The sequence below is a fragment of the Camelus dromedarius genome, chromosome 31 (genome assembly GCF_036321535.1).
Source record: "Camelus dromedarius isolate mCamDro1 chromosome 31, mCamDro1.pat, whole genome shotgun sequence".
NCBI classification, from domain to species: domain Eukaryota; kingdom Metazoa; phylum Chordata; class Mammalia; order Artiodactyla; family Camelidae; genus Camelus; species Camelus dromedarius.
Genome location: NC_087466.1, coordinates 6,209,369 through 6,228,114, shown reverse-complemented (window position 1 = coordinate 6,228,114; position 18,746 = coordinate 6,209,369). Strand labels below are relative to the sequence as shown.

General features: G+C 40.7%; 1 protein-coding gene across 4 annotated transcripts; it reads left to right on the top strand.

Annotated features, from left to right (window-relative positions):
• Window positions 1-178: 178 nt before the first annotated feature.
• Window positions 179-14,775, top strand: HSCB (HscB mitochondrial iron-sulfur cluster cochaperone). 4 transcript variants are annotated; one of them, XM_010992315.3, is made up of 6 exons: window positions 180-465; window positions 1,622-1,718; window positions 2,059-2,148; window positions 2,748-2,892; window positions 4,364-4,411; window positions 14,528-14,775. In XM_010992315.3, the coding sequence occupies exons 1-6, from the start codon at window positions 230-232 to the stop codon at window positions 14,617-14,619; spliced, it is 708 nt and encodes a 235-aa protein (XP_010990617.1). In that variant the 5' UTR covers window positions 180-229; the 3' UTR covers window positions 14,620-14,775. The 4 variants fall into 4 exon arrangements, with proteins under 4 accessions (XP_031298829.1, XP_031298830.1, XP_010990617.1 ...); XM_031442969.2 differs by lacking the exon at window positions 4,364-4,411 and having other exon boundaries at window positions 179-465; XM_031442970.2 differs by lacking the exons at window positions 4,364-4,411; window positions 14,528-14,775 and having other exon boundaries at window positions 179-465; window positions 2,059-2,153; window positions 2,748-2,879.
• Window positions 14,776-18,746: the final 3,971 nt, after the last annotated feature.

Here is an 18,746-nt window from a genome sequence, read left to right as displayed (position 1 = left end):
AGCCAATCACAACACCCCTCTGCCTCCATAGGACCAATGAGAAACAGCGGATGTGGCCCCCCACATGGCCTCAATGCTTTCCGGGAGTTGTAGTTTAAAATGTAAAGCGGAACTCAGGATCCAGGTTTCCCCTGGGTAATCCCGCCCCCTCGGCTTCCCGGCCAATCAGCAGCACTAGGCTAGTCGGCCACTTTCTCAGGTGGCCACGGGGAGGCAGGCCGCCGGCCAGATGTGGGGCCGAAGGACCGGGACCTTGCTGCGGGTGTCGGGGTTGTGGCCCACAGGGGTCCTCCGGAGGAGACCGCTAAACTGCAATGCTGCCTCGCTGGCAGGAAGCAACTCCCTCCGGTGCTGGAACTGCGGCGGCCTAGAGGGCCCCTTGCGGGGGGACCGGTTCTTCTGCCCTCAGTGCCGCGCGCTGCAACCACCTGACCCCACTCAAGACTACTTCAGCCTCATGGACTGGTACGGGAGGCGGTTTCGGAAACGCGCCTGGGCGTGCGAGAAGGGAGGGCCTGTCCGGCTTGAGGAGAAGGCGGGACCAGTTACTTTAGGTGGGCGGAGCCCTAGAGAACAGGGCCTGGGAGAATGGTGGGTGGGATGTGTCCAGAGAGAAAGGACCCTGAGGGGCGGGCCTGAGCGATGACGACGCCTTGAGGGACAGAGACTGGAGTAGGGCCTGCCTCCCTTTGGTCACCTGTAGGGCAGAGAGAGAGAGTAGCCGACCAGACTATTGCTGCTGACTGGCCTGGGAGCCGAGGGAGCCGGGATTACCCTAGAGAGTACTGGAGGGACGGAGAGTGTACTTAGGGGAAACTGAGGTTTGGAGGCTACAATGGAGGGAGACTTGAGACCTGAGAGAAGGCGAAGTTGAGGGATGGGGTCTCAGGGAACGGTACTTGCCCGGCATTGGAGGACGGAGACTTGAGGAAAGAGTCAGAATGTTTAAAGTTGGGTTGAGACTTTTAAGAAAGTAGTACTGAGGTGTTATCCAAACTAAGGGAATAAAAGCACGGAAAAATCTCAACACTGTGGGCAGAGTCTAAGGGAAAGGTGAGAATGGAAGGAGAAAGTCTGAGAAATCAGAGTTTTTCCTGTTTACCTCCGAAGTTGAAGAGCTTGGGGAGGTGGTGAAGTTTAGGTGGAACTAATGAAACAAGGCAGGCTCTGGGAATAGAAAGCGAAAGGGATTGGATTAAAATAAAATGGGAGACAGAGATGAAGGAATCTGGGCCTTAGAAAAATAGGGTGGGATTCTAGAATGCCCCTTCCCCTTGAGTCTGGGATCATGCCCCACCAGTCACTGAGCACTTAGGATGAACTGTGGTAACACTACCCTTTAAGTTATTGAAGCATGTCAATCTTGTTCCCACTTCAGGGCCTTTACATGTTCCTTGTGCCTGAATGACTCTTTGATCTGATCTTCAGTTACTCCTTATCATCATGCAGGTCTCAGCTCAGAGGTCATCTCTGTCCACCACATCTACCACTCTCTGATCCTATTCGGTTTTCCCTTGCAGTGCCTACTACTTTTTGAAATAGCTCTGTCTACATGTTTATTGTGTCATCCCTCATGAAAACTCCACTGATGCATGAATTTCATTTCCCAATTTCTTTCCAGCAACCGCTCGTTCAGAGTTGACACTGCGAAGCTCCAGCATAGGTACCAGCAACTGCAGCGTCTTGTCCACCCAGATTTCTTCAGCCAGAAGTCTCAGGTAACCTATTGGCCACCCCTAATCATACCCAAACACTTGTGCACATTGGGTGGGTGGCGTTGGCCTTGTGGTCATGTGACAGAGCTGACCACCAGCTTCACCCTTGGGCCATCAGTCCCCAGCCAGCCTGTCCTGGATCTGTCCTGCACTCAGAGCTTTTACTTGACTTCCCAGCAGAATTAGAACCCGTCATCAGAAAATGAAAACAGTTTATCCCATACCAGTTCTACTTTGACCACTTCCTTAGGTGCCTGCCCATCAATATTTCATGAAACAGTTTGTGAGACAGTAAGGTGGCTGATTTGGATGGTAATATGACTATCTTCATCTCCACTAACAGACTGAAAAGGACTTCTCAGAGAAGCATTCAACCCTGGTGAATGATGCCTATAAGACCCTTCTGGCCCCCCTGAGCAGGGGACTATACCTTGTAAGGTGATTTTCCTACTCTTCTATGCATGACTGTCTGGTACCATTGCTCAGTGAGACATCTGCTCCCCTATATTCAACAGAAGAGTGCTTGAGACCTTAGCCAGTCTGGGGACCCAATGATAATTAACCTCAAAGATACTATATGAGTATAATTTTCTCTGGGTGTCTCTATAAATCTTACTTGTCCAATTGCTTTTTTTTTTTTTCCATTTTCTATAAATTTCAAGGATTGGATGGTGCTGACTTTTAGGGAAGAGTAATTTTTGTTATGTTTTGCTTTTCACTGGGGGTGAAGTGAGCACCTTAGAATTTAATAGAATCTTTTCAGATATCTAGTTCAACCTCTCAAGTGGAAGAATGACTCCCCTGGGGATACCTAGTTCCAGGTAGCAGAGAGTAATCCCATCCCATTACTCCTGTCTCAGTCCAACTTTCCAGCACCCTACCCTCACACTTTCATTACTGGGACAGTTCAGGCTTTCCCTATGAGTAGTATTCTTTTCTGAAGAGTGAGTGGGGATTTACAGTGAGTAGGATTTATGACTCCGGCCATAGTTTCTTGAATTAAACTTATTTTCCCTGTTCATGCTCCAATAGCTAAAGCTCCGTGGAGTAGAGATTCCCGAAGGGACAGATTATGAAATGGACAGTCAATTTCTCATGGAAATAATGGAAATCAATGAAAAACTTGCAGAAGCTCAAAGTGAAACTGCCATGAAAGAGATTGAATCTATTGTCAGAGGTAAAAGATAAAACACCACCAAATGCATTTTATTGCTATTTTGAGTACGAGTACAGGTTAAGTGAAAAATGAATAGAAAGTGTACATATTGGCCTTCATAATGATTCAGGGAAGGTTTTTGTTTGTTTGTTCGTTTTTTCTGATTAAACTGAAACCAGTTTTGTCTAGAGGTTAGACTTGCAAAATCCCTCTCAGGAAGGCCGACTTAAACCAAGAATGTGATAGTATTTTGCAGACTGCAGTGTTCCTTCCCACCCATGACATCATTTGGGTAATATTATTATCTTTGACAAGAAAAATTGGCCTCAGAAGTTCATGGAAGTGCCCAAGGTCACACAACAGATACAGCAGAGCAAACATTAAAACCCTGGTCTTATGATTTCATATTGCTTTACTTTCTACTTTATTCCATAGTGTATCAGAGTTTCCCAGAGAAACAGAATCAATACCATGTGTGTGCGGGTGGATTTATTTTAAGGAATGGATCATGTGATTGTGGGAGCTAGCAAGTCCAAAATGTGGGGCAGATTGGCAGAGACCAGACCCCTAGTCCAGTGTGCTTTTGTTGACACCACATTGCTACCTGAGAAGTACTAGACTAGGAGTCAGGTGACTTGGGGCCTGTTCCTAGTCCCTGCACTCACCAACCATGTGACCATGGTAACATTCTCCCAATACCTGTCAGTGCCGACTGTGCGGATGTAATGTATCTGAAAGTGCATTGAAAGTGGGTACCGTATAAATGATTGATACTGTTTACATCTGGAAAATACACTTACCATAAAATTTCTCATTTCCTAATGAGGAAACAATAAAAATATGAGTTGGCTGCCCCTTTACTTCATCTGGCACCTTCTCTCTTAAGGTACAATGTGATCTAAATATTTCAGTTTCCTGAGAGGCTATGTAATTCACCAGTGGTTGCCTGAAATGCTATAGTGCCCTGCTGATAGGCAAGCCCAGCTTGTTAGGCTGAAATCTGGAAGACTCGGACTGCTTGGTGGAGATAATCAAAGCATTTCTGGGGTGGGGAGGGTATAGCTCAGTGATAGAGTGTGTGCTTAGCATGTACAAGGTCCTGAGTTCAATCCCCAATACCTCCATTAAAAAAATAAGTGAATAAGTAAACCTAATTACCTCCCCCATCCCCAAAAAAACAAAAACAAAAAAAAAAAGAAAGAAAGAAAAAACAAAGCATTTCCTTGTCCTTTTTTTTCCTTCTTTCTTTCTTTTTTTTTAAATGATTTTTTAGTGATACCTTTTCTTGGGTAGAAAAACAGTGTAACCAAGGTCAGCCTGAGCTGCACTTATCAGGAGCTGCCATCATGGAACGTGTAGAGACAGGGTAAGAAGCCTTCCCTTGAATCCAGGCTCCCTGTTGCATTGTGTTCACAGCAAGATGACAGAGGGTTGTCTTCATAGTAGAAGTCTATTTAAATAGGAAAATTAAGATAATGGTTTTCTTTTTCAGCTAAACAGAAAGAACTGACTGACAGTGTGAGCAGAGCTTTTGAAGGAGGTACTTTCTTCATTTCTTGACTTTCTTAAATATGGAAAGAAATTGTAAGCACTGAAGTAGAGCCATCCATTCAATAAGTAGCTATTATACACTCATCCAATGGCAGGTACATGGTGAGCTGTAAAACAGAGAGGAGTCAACATTTCTGCCTTTAAGGATTCATAGTCTTGCTAAAGAAACAAGCTGTCTGCCAAAACCAGAGATATGCCCATTGAGAATTATATAAGAGAGAGTGCTCCCATCCCCCTTTGCCAAGTAGGGGAAGATAAGGTGAGGGATATAGGCTGAAGCCAACACAGGCAAGACTATGCAGTCAGCATTCTTCTGTAAAACCCAGGAGGAGAAGCCCATGACCGAACTGTGCCCAAACTGCAAATATGGGGTGTGCATCCTTGTCTCCACTGCTCCTGGCTCTCAGATTCAAGAGGCTAGATCTGTTTCTAGCTATTTTTAAGCAAGAACAGCCTTTTCTCCATCCCTGACTTGTGCCACCCCTTAAATAAGAGAATAAAAGCTCTTAACTTAGGGATCCTTTGATTGCAGGGAGGAGAGAGCAACTCATATTAGCCCAGATAAAAGAGGTTATTATAAGGAAACTCCAAGAGCAAAGTCCCTAAGCTGAGTACGGTATAGTGTGATAAGAGCTTTTCTAGAACAGGACCTGGGAACCAGATAGCAGTCTGGAACTGAAACTGTGGTTAAATACTTAGTGCCCCTGGCAGTTCCCTCCATACTTCTCTCCCCTCTGTACACCGGTTCCAGCTACTTCCTTGTTAGTGTACAGTGCTCCAAAATGGCCCCACCCCTAGCTGACTCCTTAGTCCTTCTTGGTCTACTGCTTTATAAGAACAAGACCTTTTACCAGCTGTCCGGAGTCTCCTAGACCCAATCTAGATCCCTTGAATAGGGAATTTGATTGCCCCAGCTTGAGTCAGATGTCCATTCCAGCCCTATCAGTGAGGGCTGAGGAGATGAGCTTACAAAGCATGCTGCCTACTTTGCAGGGACTATGGGAGTCTATTCTGAGAAGCAGGTAGAAGGTGGGGGTGGGGAGGTGGTCCCTAAAAAGATGAGAAGGAATATAAATCTAGCAGGAAAGACAGGAACCTAGCCCAACAATCCGCCTGAAATCCATGTCCCCAATCTACTGTCTAAGATGGTCAGATTGTGTTCCACCGGAGACCACCCCCAGTTCCTGTTAGATCTTTGTAGACTTTTATTTTTTAATTACAAAATATTAATTTCTTAACAAATAATACACATATATGACTGAAAGAATAATAACATTTAGACAGCTAAGTTTGAATAAAGTTCTGATCAAAGTGGTTAAAAAAAAAGGAATAATAGCAGAACAAATATCCAGATCCCTCCCACCCATCTTAAAGAAAGAGAAAAAAGATGCTCAACATCACTAATCATTAGGGAAATGAAAATCAAAACCACAGTGAAATACGACCTCACGCCTATTAAGATGGGTGCTATAAGAATTTTAAAAAAAACAAAAACAGAAAATAAGAAATGTTGGCATGGATGTGGAGAAGTTGGAAGCCTTGTGCACTGTGGGTGGGAATGTAAAACAGAGCACCCACTATGGAAAACAGTATGGCATTTCCTCAAAAAATTATAAATAGAACTACTGTACAATCCAGCAATTCCACTTCTGGGTGTACCCCTGAAGAACTGATAGCAGGAGCTCAGAGAGATGCACTGTCAAAGATAAACAAAGCCAGATACTAGTCAGCATTGGTAAGGACAGATTTGAATCAGTAATAACTATTGCAGTAGGGAGAAGAGTCCAGCGTGAACTGAACTCGGTTTCAATTTGTACAGAAGTAACTGGGCATTTTAAACAGAGAAAGAGGGAGTAGGGATGGAGGCACGTGGGGGCTCAGTACAGTCAAGGAAGTGAAAATTTTTTTAAAAGCCAGAAGCAGAGTTGGTCCTGTGAAATTCATCTGTGTTTGCTAATTGGCACTTATGGAAGTTAGGCCCCCACCCTCCCACAGAGCCTAGGAGACAGGGGCCCTATCTTCAGGTGTCGACTGGAACAAACAGCCAGAAAGAGACAGAACAACAGAAGCCCGTTTCTCACTCTATTGTCTTTTGTTTATGAAGGACTAGCTGAGCCAGCCGTTGAGACCTGGTAGTAGAGGATATTTGCTGGATGACGTGAGCAGTCACACATTTAATGAGTAGCATCTCTATGGAAACAAAAAGAAAACCAAGGATTAATGGTTGAAACAGACTATAAGCCCAGTCTCCGAGTCTAGAGGGCAACCACTGGAGAAGACACTGGACGCTTAAGCATCTTTAAGTGGTGGCATGAGGAGAGCAGGGGCAGTCTGATGCACTTCCTGGGTGGCAGTCCGAATGTGGCGATGGCAGAGACATCAGCATCGCAGTCATGGTTATTTCTCCCAGAGCACAGCACAGAAGAGGGTGTTGTAGTGGGCTTTCTGAGCGCCCTTTGTGCCAGCAACTCCAAGCACAAAGGTTACCCACCCGTGATTTGTTGTGGTGACGAGTTCTCTGAAGTTTCTATCAAGTTATCCAGCTTCCGCCTGCAGGCCTTTTCCAGATCCTGGAGGAAAGGAGCTATGAGACAGCCTGAGTCCCAGCAAGCATCTGGGCAGCCAGGTTCTAGTCTTGGCGACACCAGGTCAGGAGGGAGGGAAATTGGAAACATCAGTTTGGAAAACTAGCATGATATTGAAGGAAACTAGAACTGAGGATTCGGCAAGAACTGACAAAATGTGTAAGATTGGCGGGATCCAGTTCAGTTTACAGGTAGATAATAAAACCACAAAGACAGTGAAGAGAAGTGGACTCTGATAATCCACAAGGCTGTGTTATACTTTTCCACTGGAACATAAAATTTCTCTCCATAGTCAACACCACCCCCTTTCAACCAAAGATAAAGTAAGATTGTTCCTGTTTCCAAAATAATTTTAGTTTCATTAAATTTGGCCTGATTATTTACTTAAGTGTAGCAAGAATGGTAATCAACCATAAAGGCCTTTTTAAGCTTTCTTAATGGAACTTTTTACAGGCATCACTAGTTCGATTGCACTTTGCAAATACTGCGTTGTTTTACACGTTGAAGTTTTGTGGCAATCCTGTGTTGTCAGCTGATGGTTAGCATTTTTTTTGCAATAAAATATTTTTAAATTAAGGCATGTACATTGTTTTTTTAGACGTAATGCTATTGTGCACTTAATAGACTACAGTATAGTGTTAACATCTCTTTTATATGCACTGGGAAACCAAAAAATTCATGAGACTCTCTTTATTTCAATATTCGCTTTACTGCAGTGGTCTGGAACCCAACCCACAATATCTCTGAGTATGCCTGTATAAGTAATCTCAGATCAGACCTTAAAAGCCTTTCAGTGTTGGAAAGTCAAGCCAAGAATTCTCCATCAGACTTCTTCACCTACAGTACCCATAGATTCAGGTGAATTCCTCTCCAAGTCCCCAAAATATCGTAAGATTCCTGGGCCTGCCAGGAAGTGACCTTACTCACCTGTAAAGCTGGGAACCTTGTAAATCAGAGAACAGACCAATTTTTGCAACAGGGCTTTGAAAGCATTGTCTGTCAACACAACCTTAAATCCTTAAAATTGATGACTTTCTACATCATTTTCAAATACGACATTCCCGTCAAAGCCTTATTTTTAAGTATGTCCTATTACAAAGTGGACAGGTTCTTACTGAACCTACACAAATGACTATATTGCCCTGAAAATAAGAATACTCAATAATAGTTTTCAATTTTTTGAGGGATCAGGCAGGGAGAAAAACATAAATGTTCTAATCTTGTTTACAAAAGTATGTCACTTTTAGATTGTTAATGAGTCATAGATAGCTTGAGGGAAAAGAGAAGGGGGTTTCCTTACATCCGGAAAATAGAACATTTAAGAGCCAGAAATATTTCAAACAAAAAATATTTGTAAAAAGTTACCATCAACCTTTGTCAGTTTACTCAATCCTATGTAATTACTTTTGTTCTGCTTGATCTTGGGTTAACAGTTTTATAAACCCATGGGCTTTTGTATTAGTGTCTCAGAAATCCTCACTTGGTCCACTGGCCTGATCTCGGTTATTTAACCAATGCCATCAGAAGCCTGTTCCCCAGAGCAACTGGCATGGTACCATTTTGTTGAACACACATACTGTGGCCTACAGCTGGTTGCAAGGGCTTTTAGGAAAGCACCAGAATAAGATGGCAACCATCTGTGGATAGCAAAAAACTTAAAATGGCCATAGTTAAAGATCTGATGAGATGTCATTATAAAAATAGCACAATTGAAAAGGAAATCTGGTTGTTTCTGTGACATATAACATTCAAAAATAATAACTGGGCTGATAACATCTTACCACAATGTATCATGGATAGTGAAGGCATTAACAAATTTTAAGAACTTTATACAATTTCTGAAATAATAACATTTTACCCATGTAAAAATAAGCTAGGGAAAGTTAACTATCTTTTCTTTGACAGTGCTTCCAGTGTAATTTACTACATCACAAAAACCCACTTAGTTTAAGATCTCTTTTTACAAGGCAAGAGAACAGATCCTTTGAGGTTTTCCAGGGGCCCTCTCAGAAACTTCAAAGTCAGTTCAAGGTCAAGAAGACCTTATTTAGAATGTGATCTGAGGAAGTTGTCAAAAATGTTAAAAGGTTTGAATATTTAATTAAATAGGATCATAGGTCACTGTGGAACAATAATTAGTTATCTGTGTAACCAAAGTGATAATAAAAGATTTCAAAGGCAAATATGAGGTAACATGGAAAAAAACCCAAAAACCTTAGCTCTTTTAACAGTGAGAAGACTCGGTTCTCTTCCATAATTGAGGACATGATAAAGACAACAAGAAGCACAGGAAATTATTTTGATAAGACACAGAATATGAGTTTCCTAGGCAAAAGGTAAAGAAAAACCTTTTACAACTTTTTATTAACAGCAGACCAATAATCCAAGAAACTGTCATTTTAACAGAGAGAGAACCAAACTCTGGTTTTGTATCAGTACACTATTGATATTAAAGTTCATTTAAAAAATAAAAAAGCACCTTATATATAAATCCTCTTAATCTTAGCCAGCCTTGACCTCACAACATAAAATTCTTTTTCCACAAACCCTCTACAGCATTCTGCATCCATTCAGGTTTTGTCTTATTCTTTCCCTCTTTCACATTCTCCTTCAGGACAAAATTACTCTCCTTCTTAATCTTAACAAAAACACATTTACATTCCTTACGTACTTTTTATCCAAAAAAAAAAATCCTACTTTTCCCCCATACTTTGTGTACAATGTTGTTTTTCTTCACTGTTACTGTTTCTGGTAGTTTTATTTTCATGTATCAATTATAAATTATAACCATTAATAACCTTTATTTTACAGCAAAAACTAGGAAGTAGAAATTGTGAGCTGTCTATCAGATACCAGTATTCTGTAGCAGATGAACACATTTTATGAATATACCACTTCATAATCTCTAGAGGCATATGCCTTTTATAATACAGTATTTTTACATGGCAAGACAAACGTGTTCAGCAAGAGACCCAAATATCTTTGGCCTCTCTGTACCATATAAAAATAAGAAGCCAAAAGTATATAAATTTATGCTTAATACTGAATGTTTTATCTTATTTAGAATTTAGATATTTAATGACTATTACTTAATTTAGGATTAGCCAAAAAAGATCTTGGAAATGATTTTTAAACAATATATAAGACACAATTATTGTTGAAATAAAGTTCATCAGAATGACTTAATCTGAGTAATATCAAATGTATTCTTTTTACTATCTTAAACATCTAGTAAATATTAGCTTATTTGACTAGTAAGCGCAAGTAGAATAAAACGATATGCTTGCATTGTATTTAGAGTTAACAACTCTGAAGACATACCCATCTTATTAAACCAAGAACATCGAACTAGTCTTATTTACCAAAGATTTACCCAGATTGAAGTAGAAAAACATTTGAGTTGGTTCCAATATTTCTGGAAGTTTTAGGAAGATTTAATTTAATAAAAGCATTTATTTTTCTCTAAGCAAATTAGGATACAACTCCTTTAAGGGATTTTATAAATTAATTTGGTAATACCATCCAAAGGTAGGGAAATATAAGTTTATGTATGTATTATAAATAGATGCAAATAGAGATCTTGCAGTTTTCATTTAAAAATTTTAACCATAAGTCAGGCATAAATATAATAATGTAAAACTCACTTCATATGAGGTGATGGATGTTAATTAAACTTATTGTAGTAATCATTTTGCAATAATTCCATATATCAAACCATCATGTTATACAACTAAAACTAACATAATGTTATATCAATTATGTCTCAATAAAATTGGGAAATTTAAAAGGAAATTTAAGGGGGAGGGTATAGCTCAGGGCATGCATAAGGTCCTGGGTTCAATCCCCACTACCCCCATTAAAATAAATAAATAAATGAACTTAATTACCCCCCCCAAAAAAGAGAAAAAAAAGGTTTTAAAAAATAAAAGGATATTCAATTCTCTAAATGAGAGTTCACATTTTTGCTGTATATCATATATTTATCCAAGTTGTGTTTCTGACAGATGGAGCAAGTTTTAAAGGTTGTTTCCTCAATGTGAGGACTAAAGCATTCTACCACTAGTTGTGCAGAAGACACTTAGGGATTTTGGGAAGTTTGGGTTTTATTTTGTTTTTTTGCCCTGATATATTAATCGAATGGAGACTGTGGACTAAATGTCTTTCCAATTGGCTTTTCTTTTTTTCCTTTTCAGCTTCAGATAGTTGCTTTTGGAGGTATCTGAGTCCCTTGCGAGCTCCTGGTGGGGACAGGGGGCCCAAAGTTCCAGTGCCTGTAGGGAGCTGAGGGGCAGGAGTGGGAAGGGAAAGGCCTGGTAGGGCAGACAGAGGGGCTGAGGAGGTAGGGGCTTGAAGTGGGGCCTGGCATAGTATGCAAAGGAACTGAAGGGAAGATGGAAGGTGGGAAGAGAAAAAAGGAGGAGTGGAGGGATCTTACATGAGCCAGTGTGGGGAATCTTAAGTTACCTGAAGAAGCCAGAGAAGTTCCAAATTTTCCTAAGTACAGGATGATCTTGGAGATGTTACAAGTTTGATTCCAGACCACCACAATAAAGTGGATACTGCAGTAAAGCAAGTCACACAAATTTTTTGGTTTTCATGCACAGTTATGTTTACATTTTACTGTAGTCTGTTAAGTGTACAATAGCGTTATATCTAATAAAACCAATTAATTAAAAAATACTTTATTGCTGAAAAATGCTAACCATCATCTGAGCCTTCAGGGAGTTGTAATCCTTTTGCAATAGCAACATCAAAAATGACTGATCACAGATCACCTTCACAAGCACAATGATAATGAAAAGGTTTGAAATATTGGAAGAATTACCAAAATGTGACACAAAGACATGAAGTTAGCAAATGCTATCAGAAAAATGTCACAGATAGACCAGCTCGACACAGGGTTGCCACAGACCTTGCATTTGTAACACACGCAGTATCTGTGAAGCACAATGAAACAAGGTCTGCCCATAAAATCACAGGACCAAGAAAAGAAGCTGACAGAGCACCATAGTGATACGCAGTCAGCAGGAGTTCAAAAAGGGGGGTTTCACAAACTTATGGTTACCAAAGGGAAAGTAGAGGGGAGGGATAAATTAGGAGTTTGGGATCAGCAGGTACTAACAATTATATTATAAAATAGATAAACAGCAAGGTCCTACTGTATAGCACAGGGAACTGTATTCAATACCACTATATTCAGTATCTTGTAATAACTTGTAATGGAAAAGAATATGAAAAAGGATATATATATATACACACATATATGTATGTATAACTGAATGACTTTGCTGTACACCAGAAATTAACACATTGTAAATCAACTAGACTTCAATAAAAAATAAAAATAAACAAAAAACAAAAGCAGGGAGTTTCAGTGGACCAACAAGTTCCCATGGGAAGACCAGGGTCGGATAGAACAAAGAGGCCTCACGAGGATCCAGGAAAAAGAAAATGTCCAGCTTGGGAGCCAGGAAGAATCCCAGCCCACGGAGTTTCTTCCTTTCAAAAGAAGCCTGGGACCTTACCCTTCAGAGAAGATGCTCAAAATCGTAAGAATCCAAATCTGTCTTCACTGTGCTTCAGCGGAGTTGTGTCTGGAGAACTGGATCCGGAGTCAGACTCACTCACCCTAGATACCCAAACAAGCAGATCAACTGGAGAAGAGGCCAAAGTCTCTGCACACCAAAAGGTCCAATCCTCACGTCTCTAATGGTGTTTCCAATCGCAGTCACAGCACCGGGTAACTATCCAAGATAAGCAAAGCCAGACATCAGTCAAAGTGCTAAGGACAGGTTCAAATCAGCAATAACTATTGCAATAGGGAAATAGTCCAGCATGAACTGAACTCAGCTTCGATGTGCAAACTGCCATTTTAAAGGGAGAATGAGGGAGTAAGGAGGGGGACACATGGGCTCAGCAGAATCAAGGACATGAGAAATTACAAAAAAGCAGGAAGCAGGAGTTGGGCCTGTGAAACCATCTGGGTTTGCTAACTGTCACTTCTCGGGGTTAGGTTCCTCCCCTCCCGCAGACTGTGGGAGACAGGGACCCCACATTCAGGTGTGAGTTGTAATGAATGATAAATTCTTCTGGCAGCCCTGTTTTCTCAGGCAGGCATTTTAAAGTGAGGCTGGGGTCATCGGAGGGATGTGGCCTTTGAGCTGTAAGAAACTATGTTAGTGTCTGTTCAGGTCTTTCTAGGCCAAAAGTTGAGGGCTAGTCAAGAAGAAGGCTCAGAGGAGCCTGGCTAGAGTTTGGGCAAGGAGAAAATTTTTGTCACCACCAATATCCACAGAATTTTTCATAATAGCAAACAGATGGAAGCAACCTGTCTATCAGCCGATGAATGGATAAACAAGATGTGGTACATACATATAGTGGAATATTATTCAGCCTTTAAAAAGGAAGGAACTTCTGATGCCTGCTACAACATGCATGAACCTTGAAGATATTATGCTAAGTGAAATAAATAAGTCACAAAGAAATAAATACTGTATGATTCCAATCACATGAGGTCCCTAGAGCAGCCAAACTCTTAGAGATAGAAAGTTGAATGGTGGTTGTCAGGGACTGAACAGAGGTGGAAATAGTAAGTTACTGTTTCATAGGTAGAGATTCAGTTTTGTGAATGCACTTAGTGCCACTGAGCTCTACACTTAAAACTGGTTACAATGGTAAATTTCATGTCAAGTGTTTTATCATAATTAAAAGAAAATTTTTAAATACAAAAAAAAATCAATCAATTAAAATAAAGAAATAGAACATGACAACTGCCTTCCAAGCCCCTGGTAGGCCCTTTGCAATTGAATTTTTTGTTAATCATTCTCTTACCTTTCTTGTAGTTTCAACCATATATAAATGTGGTGGTTTATTATTTCATTTTGCATAGCTCCAAGTCAGGGTTCCTCAACCTTGGCACTACCAACATTTTGAGCCGGATAGTTCTTTGTCATGGGGGGCTGTTTAGCAGCACCTCTGGCCTCTGCCCACTAGATGTCATTGCCACCTCCCCAGTGTGACAACCCAAAATGTCCCCAGACATTGCCAAACATCCCTGTAGGCAAAAAAATCATCCCGTCAAGAACCGGTGGTCTAAGGGCATCTTTCCCAGAAACCATGAGCCTCCGGAGAGCAGCTCTGTACCTCAGTACCTGCCACAGAGGAAGCGCCCAGTGCTTCCACCTCATCAGGGCTAGACCACCACATATGATAGAGGAAAACTCTTAAAACACAGCCCATTTATTGGGGACTGTCCTGAAGAGAACCAGCTTCTCATTTAAAGTCTGAATCCCGTGAACAGGCATGCTTTTGCTACCTTTTGGTTAATTCCTTTGTCCCATGAACAATCCACGTGTTCTCTTTCTCTCTCTCTCTCTCTTTCCCTCTCTCTCAGATTTACTGCGTAATTGGTCAGCCCTCCAGAGCCCAGGTCTCAGCTTTGAACCAGCTGCCTAGGTTAATAGAGTGACTTTATTCTTGCTGGAAACAAAGCCTCACATTAATGTCTTTCTTTATTTCAGATGATTTTGAAAAAGCCAAGGAACTTTTAACAAAGATGAGATACTTTTCAAACGTTGAAGAAAAGATTAAGTTAAAGAAGATTCCCCTCTAATGGTTGCTAATCTCAAAGTTTTAAAAATAAAGTTTTTTTTTTCTCTTTTCATTCTGTTTTTTGTTGACATGTAGTCAGTCTACAGTGTCACATCAGTTCCCGGTGTACAGCATAATGTTTCAGTCAAACAAAAATAAAGTTCTTATATATTTCTTTTCCAGCCTCTGCTCATTGAAACTAAATGGGCTTCAACCGCTTTTATCATCTTGATTAAACCTGCGGCTCAAGCATTAGTGACAGCAAAGCCTGTCATGTCAGTGGAAGCACAGCCCAGCCAGAGTTTGAGTGGTCAGTTCTCCATGGGATATTTGATACACCCTGTGCCCCATCTAGGCCCATGGATAAGGAGGTGGGAATGAGGCCAACTTGAGGCCCTGGAGGGGAGGGCGTTGGCAAACTTTTTCTGCAAAGGGCCAGACAGTAAATATTTCAGACTCTGTAGGCTTGTATGGCCTCTGTTGCAGCTGCACAACTCTGCCATTCAGCGCGTTGTTTACTAAACAGGTGGTGGGCTGGATTTGACATGGGTTTGCCACCCTCTGCTCTAGAACCACATCTTCCTTCTGGTGGCATGACCGTCAGTCCCCTTTTTGGTGTGACCTTCAGGGCATTCTCTTTGGGAACCAGGCAAAGCTGCCTAAGGGTCTCTTTGGCCTACACTTAAATACATAAAATAAATACATTTTATCTACATAAAATATAGATAATATTATCAAGAATTAGTCTGGTATTAAACCTTAACCATATTTTCAGCTCCATCTTGGTGGAGTGGAGCACTTTTCATTTCTTCCTGGACATTTGATGCTCTCCGGTCGGTCACCCGAAGCAGTTTCCCTTCCGCTTTTGGATCTTTAGAAACTCAGTTTAAGTTCTTGATTCATTTCCAGAAGAAAAAAAATTTTTTTTAAGTCTCCGGATCAAGAAAGATTAAAATAGAACATTCTGATTAAAACATTCCGAGAAACAACATTCAAACTCTTGGAGAGAATTTCTTGTTTATAATTTAAAAAATTCAGGGTTCTGAACCAAGGTTTAAATACTACTCCTAGGGCTTCAAACTGCAGCTCCTTTGCATCTTCCCCCATCATTGCCTGAGAATTTATATCTTGTGAATCCTGATCCAGTTATACTCGGTTAGTTAACATTTTAGGATTAATGGATCTTCTGAAGGCAAATACTCCGCGGCAGCTGTCGGGCTCCATAGTCCTTGGGAATATCAGTACAATCTCCAACCCCCTCACCATTTACAAGGAAAATGAGTTATTTGTCTGAACACACACAGGGAATCCTTTAAATAATTACAAAGCAAGCGAATGTCCTGATTAGATTGGGTGCTTCTGCAAAGGCAGAGGAAATGAAAGGAGTGTTTGAAATACTCCTGTAAGACAATCTTCTGTCCTTCAGAACAATGATCAACACCAAAACAATCGGACCACAAAAAGAAATCAAATAGATTAATTTGGTTCAATGTCTTTGAAGGAACTTCAAAGAAACTTTCCTTTACCTGTTACCATCACCTGGAAAGACCACAGCCAAGCATGTCTGATTTGGGGAATAAATTTATAAAGACTTTGTTTCTGAGACATGGCATCTGAGTCAGTGGGATTACTTCTTTTTTTCCCCTTTTCTTCCAAATTCTTTCCCCTTTAGTATAAACTCCAAGTTTAGCTGGACTTCTAAATCCAGGAACACTTTCAAGTGTTCCTTGACAAAGCCCTATGGGAGGGAGGCTTCTAGACCTCTGAAAGGTTCCCAGCCCTATTTGGATTAGTTTCTGACCAAGTAAAGGAAATTAAGCACCCACCTCCCAACCCCACATCGCTCCTAATATGGTATCAGAACAAACCAGTGGTGTTGACTAATTTATGACTGTCTGCTCTGCTGTCAGACAGGCCTGAGGTTATGGACTGAATGTGCCCCCCCCCCTAAAAGTCTTATACTGAAGCCCTAACCCCCGGTGTGGCTGTATTTGGAGGCGGTACCTCTAGGGAAGTAATTAAGGATAAATGAGGTTGTAAAGGTGAAGCCCTGATCTGTTGGGGAAAGGGGAGAGGCAGGATAGACTTTGCGGAGGAGCTGATGTGAGGACAGCAAAGGTAAAAAATCAGAGTTTACCCAGTGGACTAAGGAAGGGAGAAGAAGTTACATTACAAATTTTATATATATATATATATATATATATATATATACACACACACACACACACACACACATGTATATATATATATATTTTCAATTGAAGTATAGTTGATTTACAATGTTGTGTTAGTTTCTGGTGTACAGCAAAGTGATTCAGTTACGTGTATATATATATATATATATTCTTTTCCATTACAGGGTATTACAAAATACTGAGTATAGTTCCCATTGCTGTACAGTAGGACCTTGCCATTTAGTGACTAGCTTCTTTCACTTAGGATAAATGTACACATTTTCGTGTGGACATATATTTTCATTTTTCTTGAGTATATGCCTAGGAATGGAACTTCTGGGTCATATGGTAACTCTATGCTTAATCTGTTGAGGAACTGCCAAACTGTTTCCCAAAGTGGATGTAACACTTACATCTTACCAGCAGAGTATGAAGAGTCTAATTTCCCCACACTCTTACAAAAACTTTTCATTGTCTTTTAAATTTTATCCATCCTAATAGGTATAAAGTGGCATCTCATTGTCATTTTGATTTGCATTTCTGACTATTGATGTTGAACATATTTTCATGTACTTTCTAGGCATTTGTAAGTCTTTTTGGAAGAAGTGTCTTTTCACACCCTTTGCCCATTTATATTCTTTTTTTTTTTCTATCTGGGAGGAGGTAATTAGGTTTATTTATTTTTTAATGGAGGTAATGGGGATTGAACCCAGGACCTTAGGCGTGCTAAGCAGGCACTCTAGCACTGAGCTATACACCCCACCCCACCTTTGCCCATTTAAAAACTGGGTTGTCTTTTTATTGTTGAGTTGTAAGAATTTTTTTTTGCATATTCTGGATACAAGTCCTTTAATGGACATGTGATTTGCAAATATTTTCTCCTGTTTTATGAGTTGTCTTTTCACTTTATGGATGATATCCTTTGAACCACATAATTATTTAATTCTGATGAAGCCCAACTTATCAGTCTTCTGTTTATTACTTATCCTTTTGGTGTCATGTCTAAGAAACCATTACCTAACCCAAGGTCACAAATATTTACTTCTAAATGTTTTCATCTACAAGTTTTATATTTTTAGCTCCTACATTTAGGTAAATAATCCATTTTGAGTTAATTTTTGTATATGGTGTAAAGAAGAGGTCCAACCTCATTCTTTTGCAAGTGGCTAGCCAATTGTCCCAATATCATTAGTTGAAAAGCCTATATATGTATGTATATGCATGACTGGGACATTGCATTGTACACCAGAAACTGACACTTTGTAACTGACTGTACTTCAATTAAAAAAAGAAAAGAAAAGTCTATTTCCCCCTCATTGAATTGTCTTGGCACCTTTGTTGAAAATCAATTGATCATAAATGTGAGGATATATTATTTTTGAATCCTGAATTCTGTTCTATAGATCTGATGCAGGAAAAACAGATGTAGGGCATGAGGAGGCCCATGTCCCAGGTCTCGGTTGAGCTTCTGGAACAAGCCCTGCCAACTTGTGGGCCCTTGGCTTCACACAGGAAAGAATTCAAGAGCGAGCCACAGTTGAATAAAGGTAGATTTCTTTAGAGAGATACATACTGCATAGAGTGTAGGCTGTTTCAAAAGGCAAGGGAAAGGCAAGGAAAGAGGTGTGGGATTTGGGTGCTCAGGTTAAAGTAAAAGTAGGTACACACTCCATAGACAGAGTGCAAGCAATCTCCGAAGAGGAGGGAGCAAAAAAGGGCAGCCAGGTGTGGTGTTGCCAGTTTTTAAGGGCTCAGTAGCTTCACATGCCTACAGGTGGAACCATTCCAACTACCCTGGGGAAGGGGCTGGGATTCCCAGGAATTGGGCCACTGCCCACTCTTTGGCCTTTTGCCCTTAGCCTTGGGACTGTCATGGCGCCTGTGGGCATGTTATTTATCACACTAATATGTTACAATGAGCATATAATAAAGCTCAAGGTCTACTTTAAGTCAAACCTCCCGCCATCTTAATCCT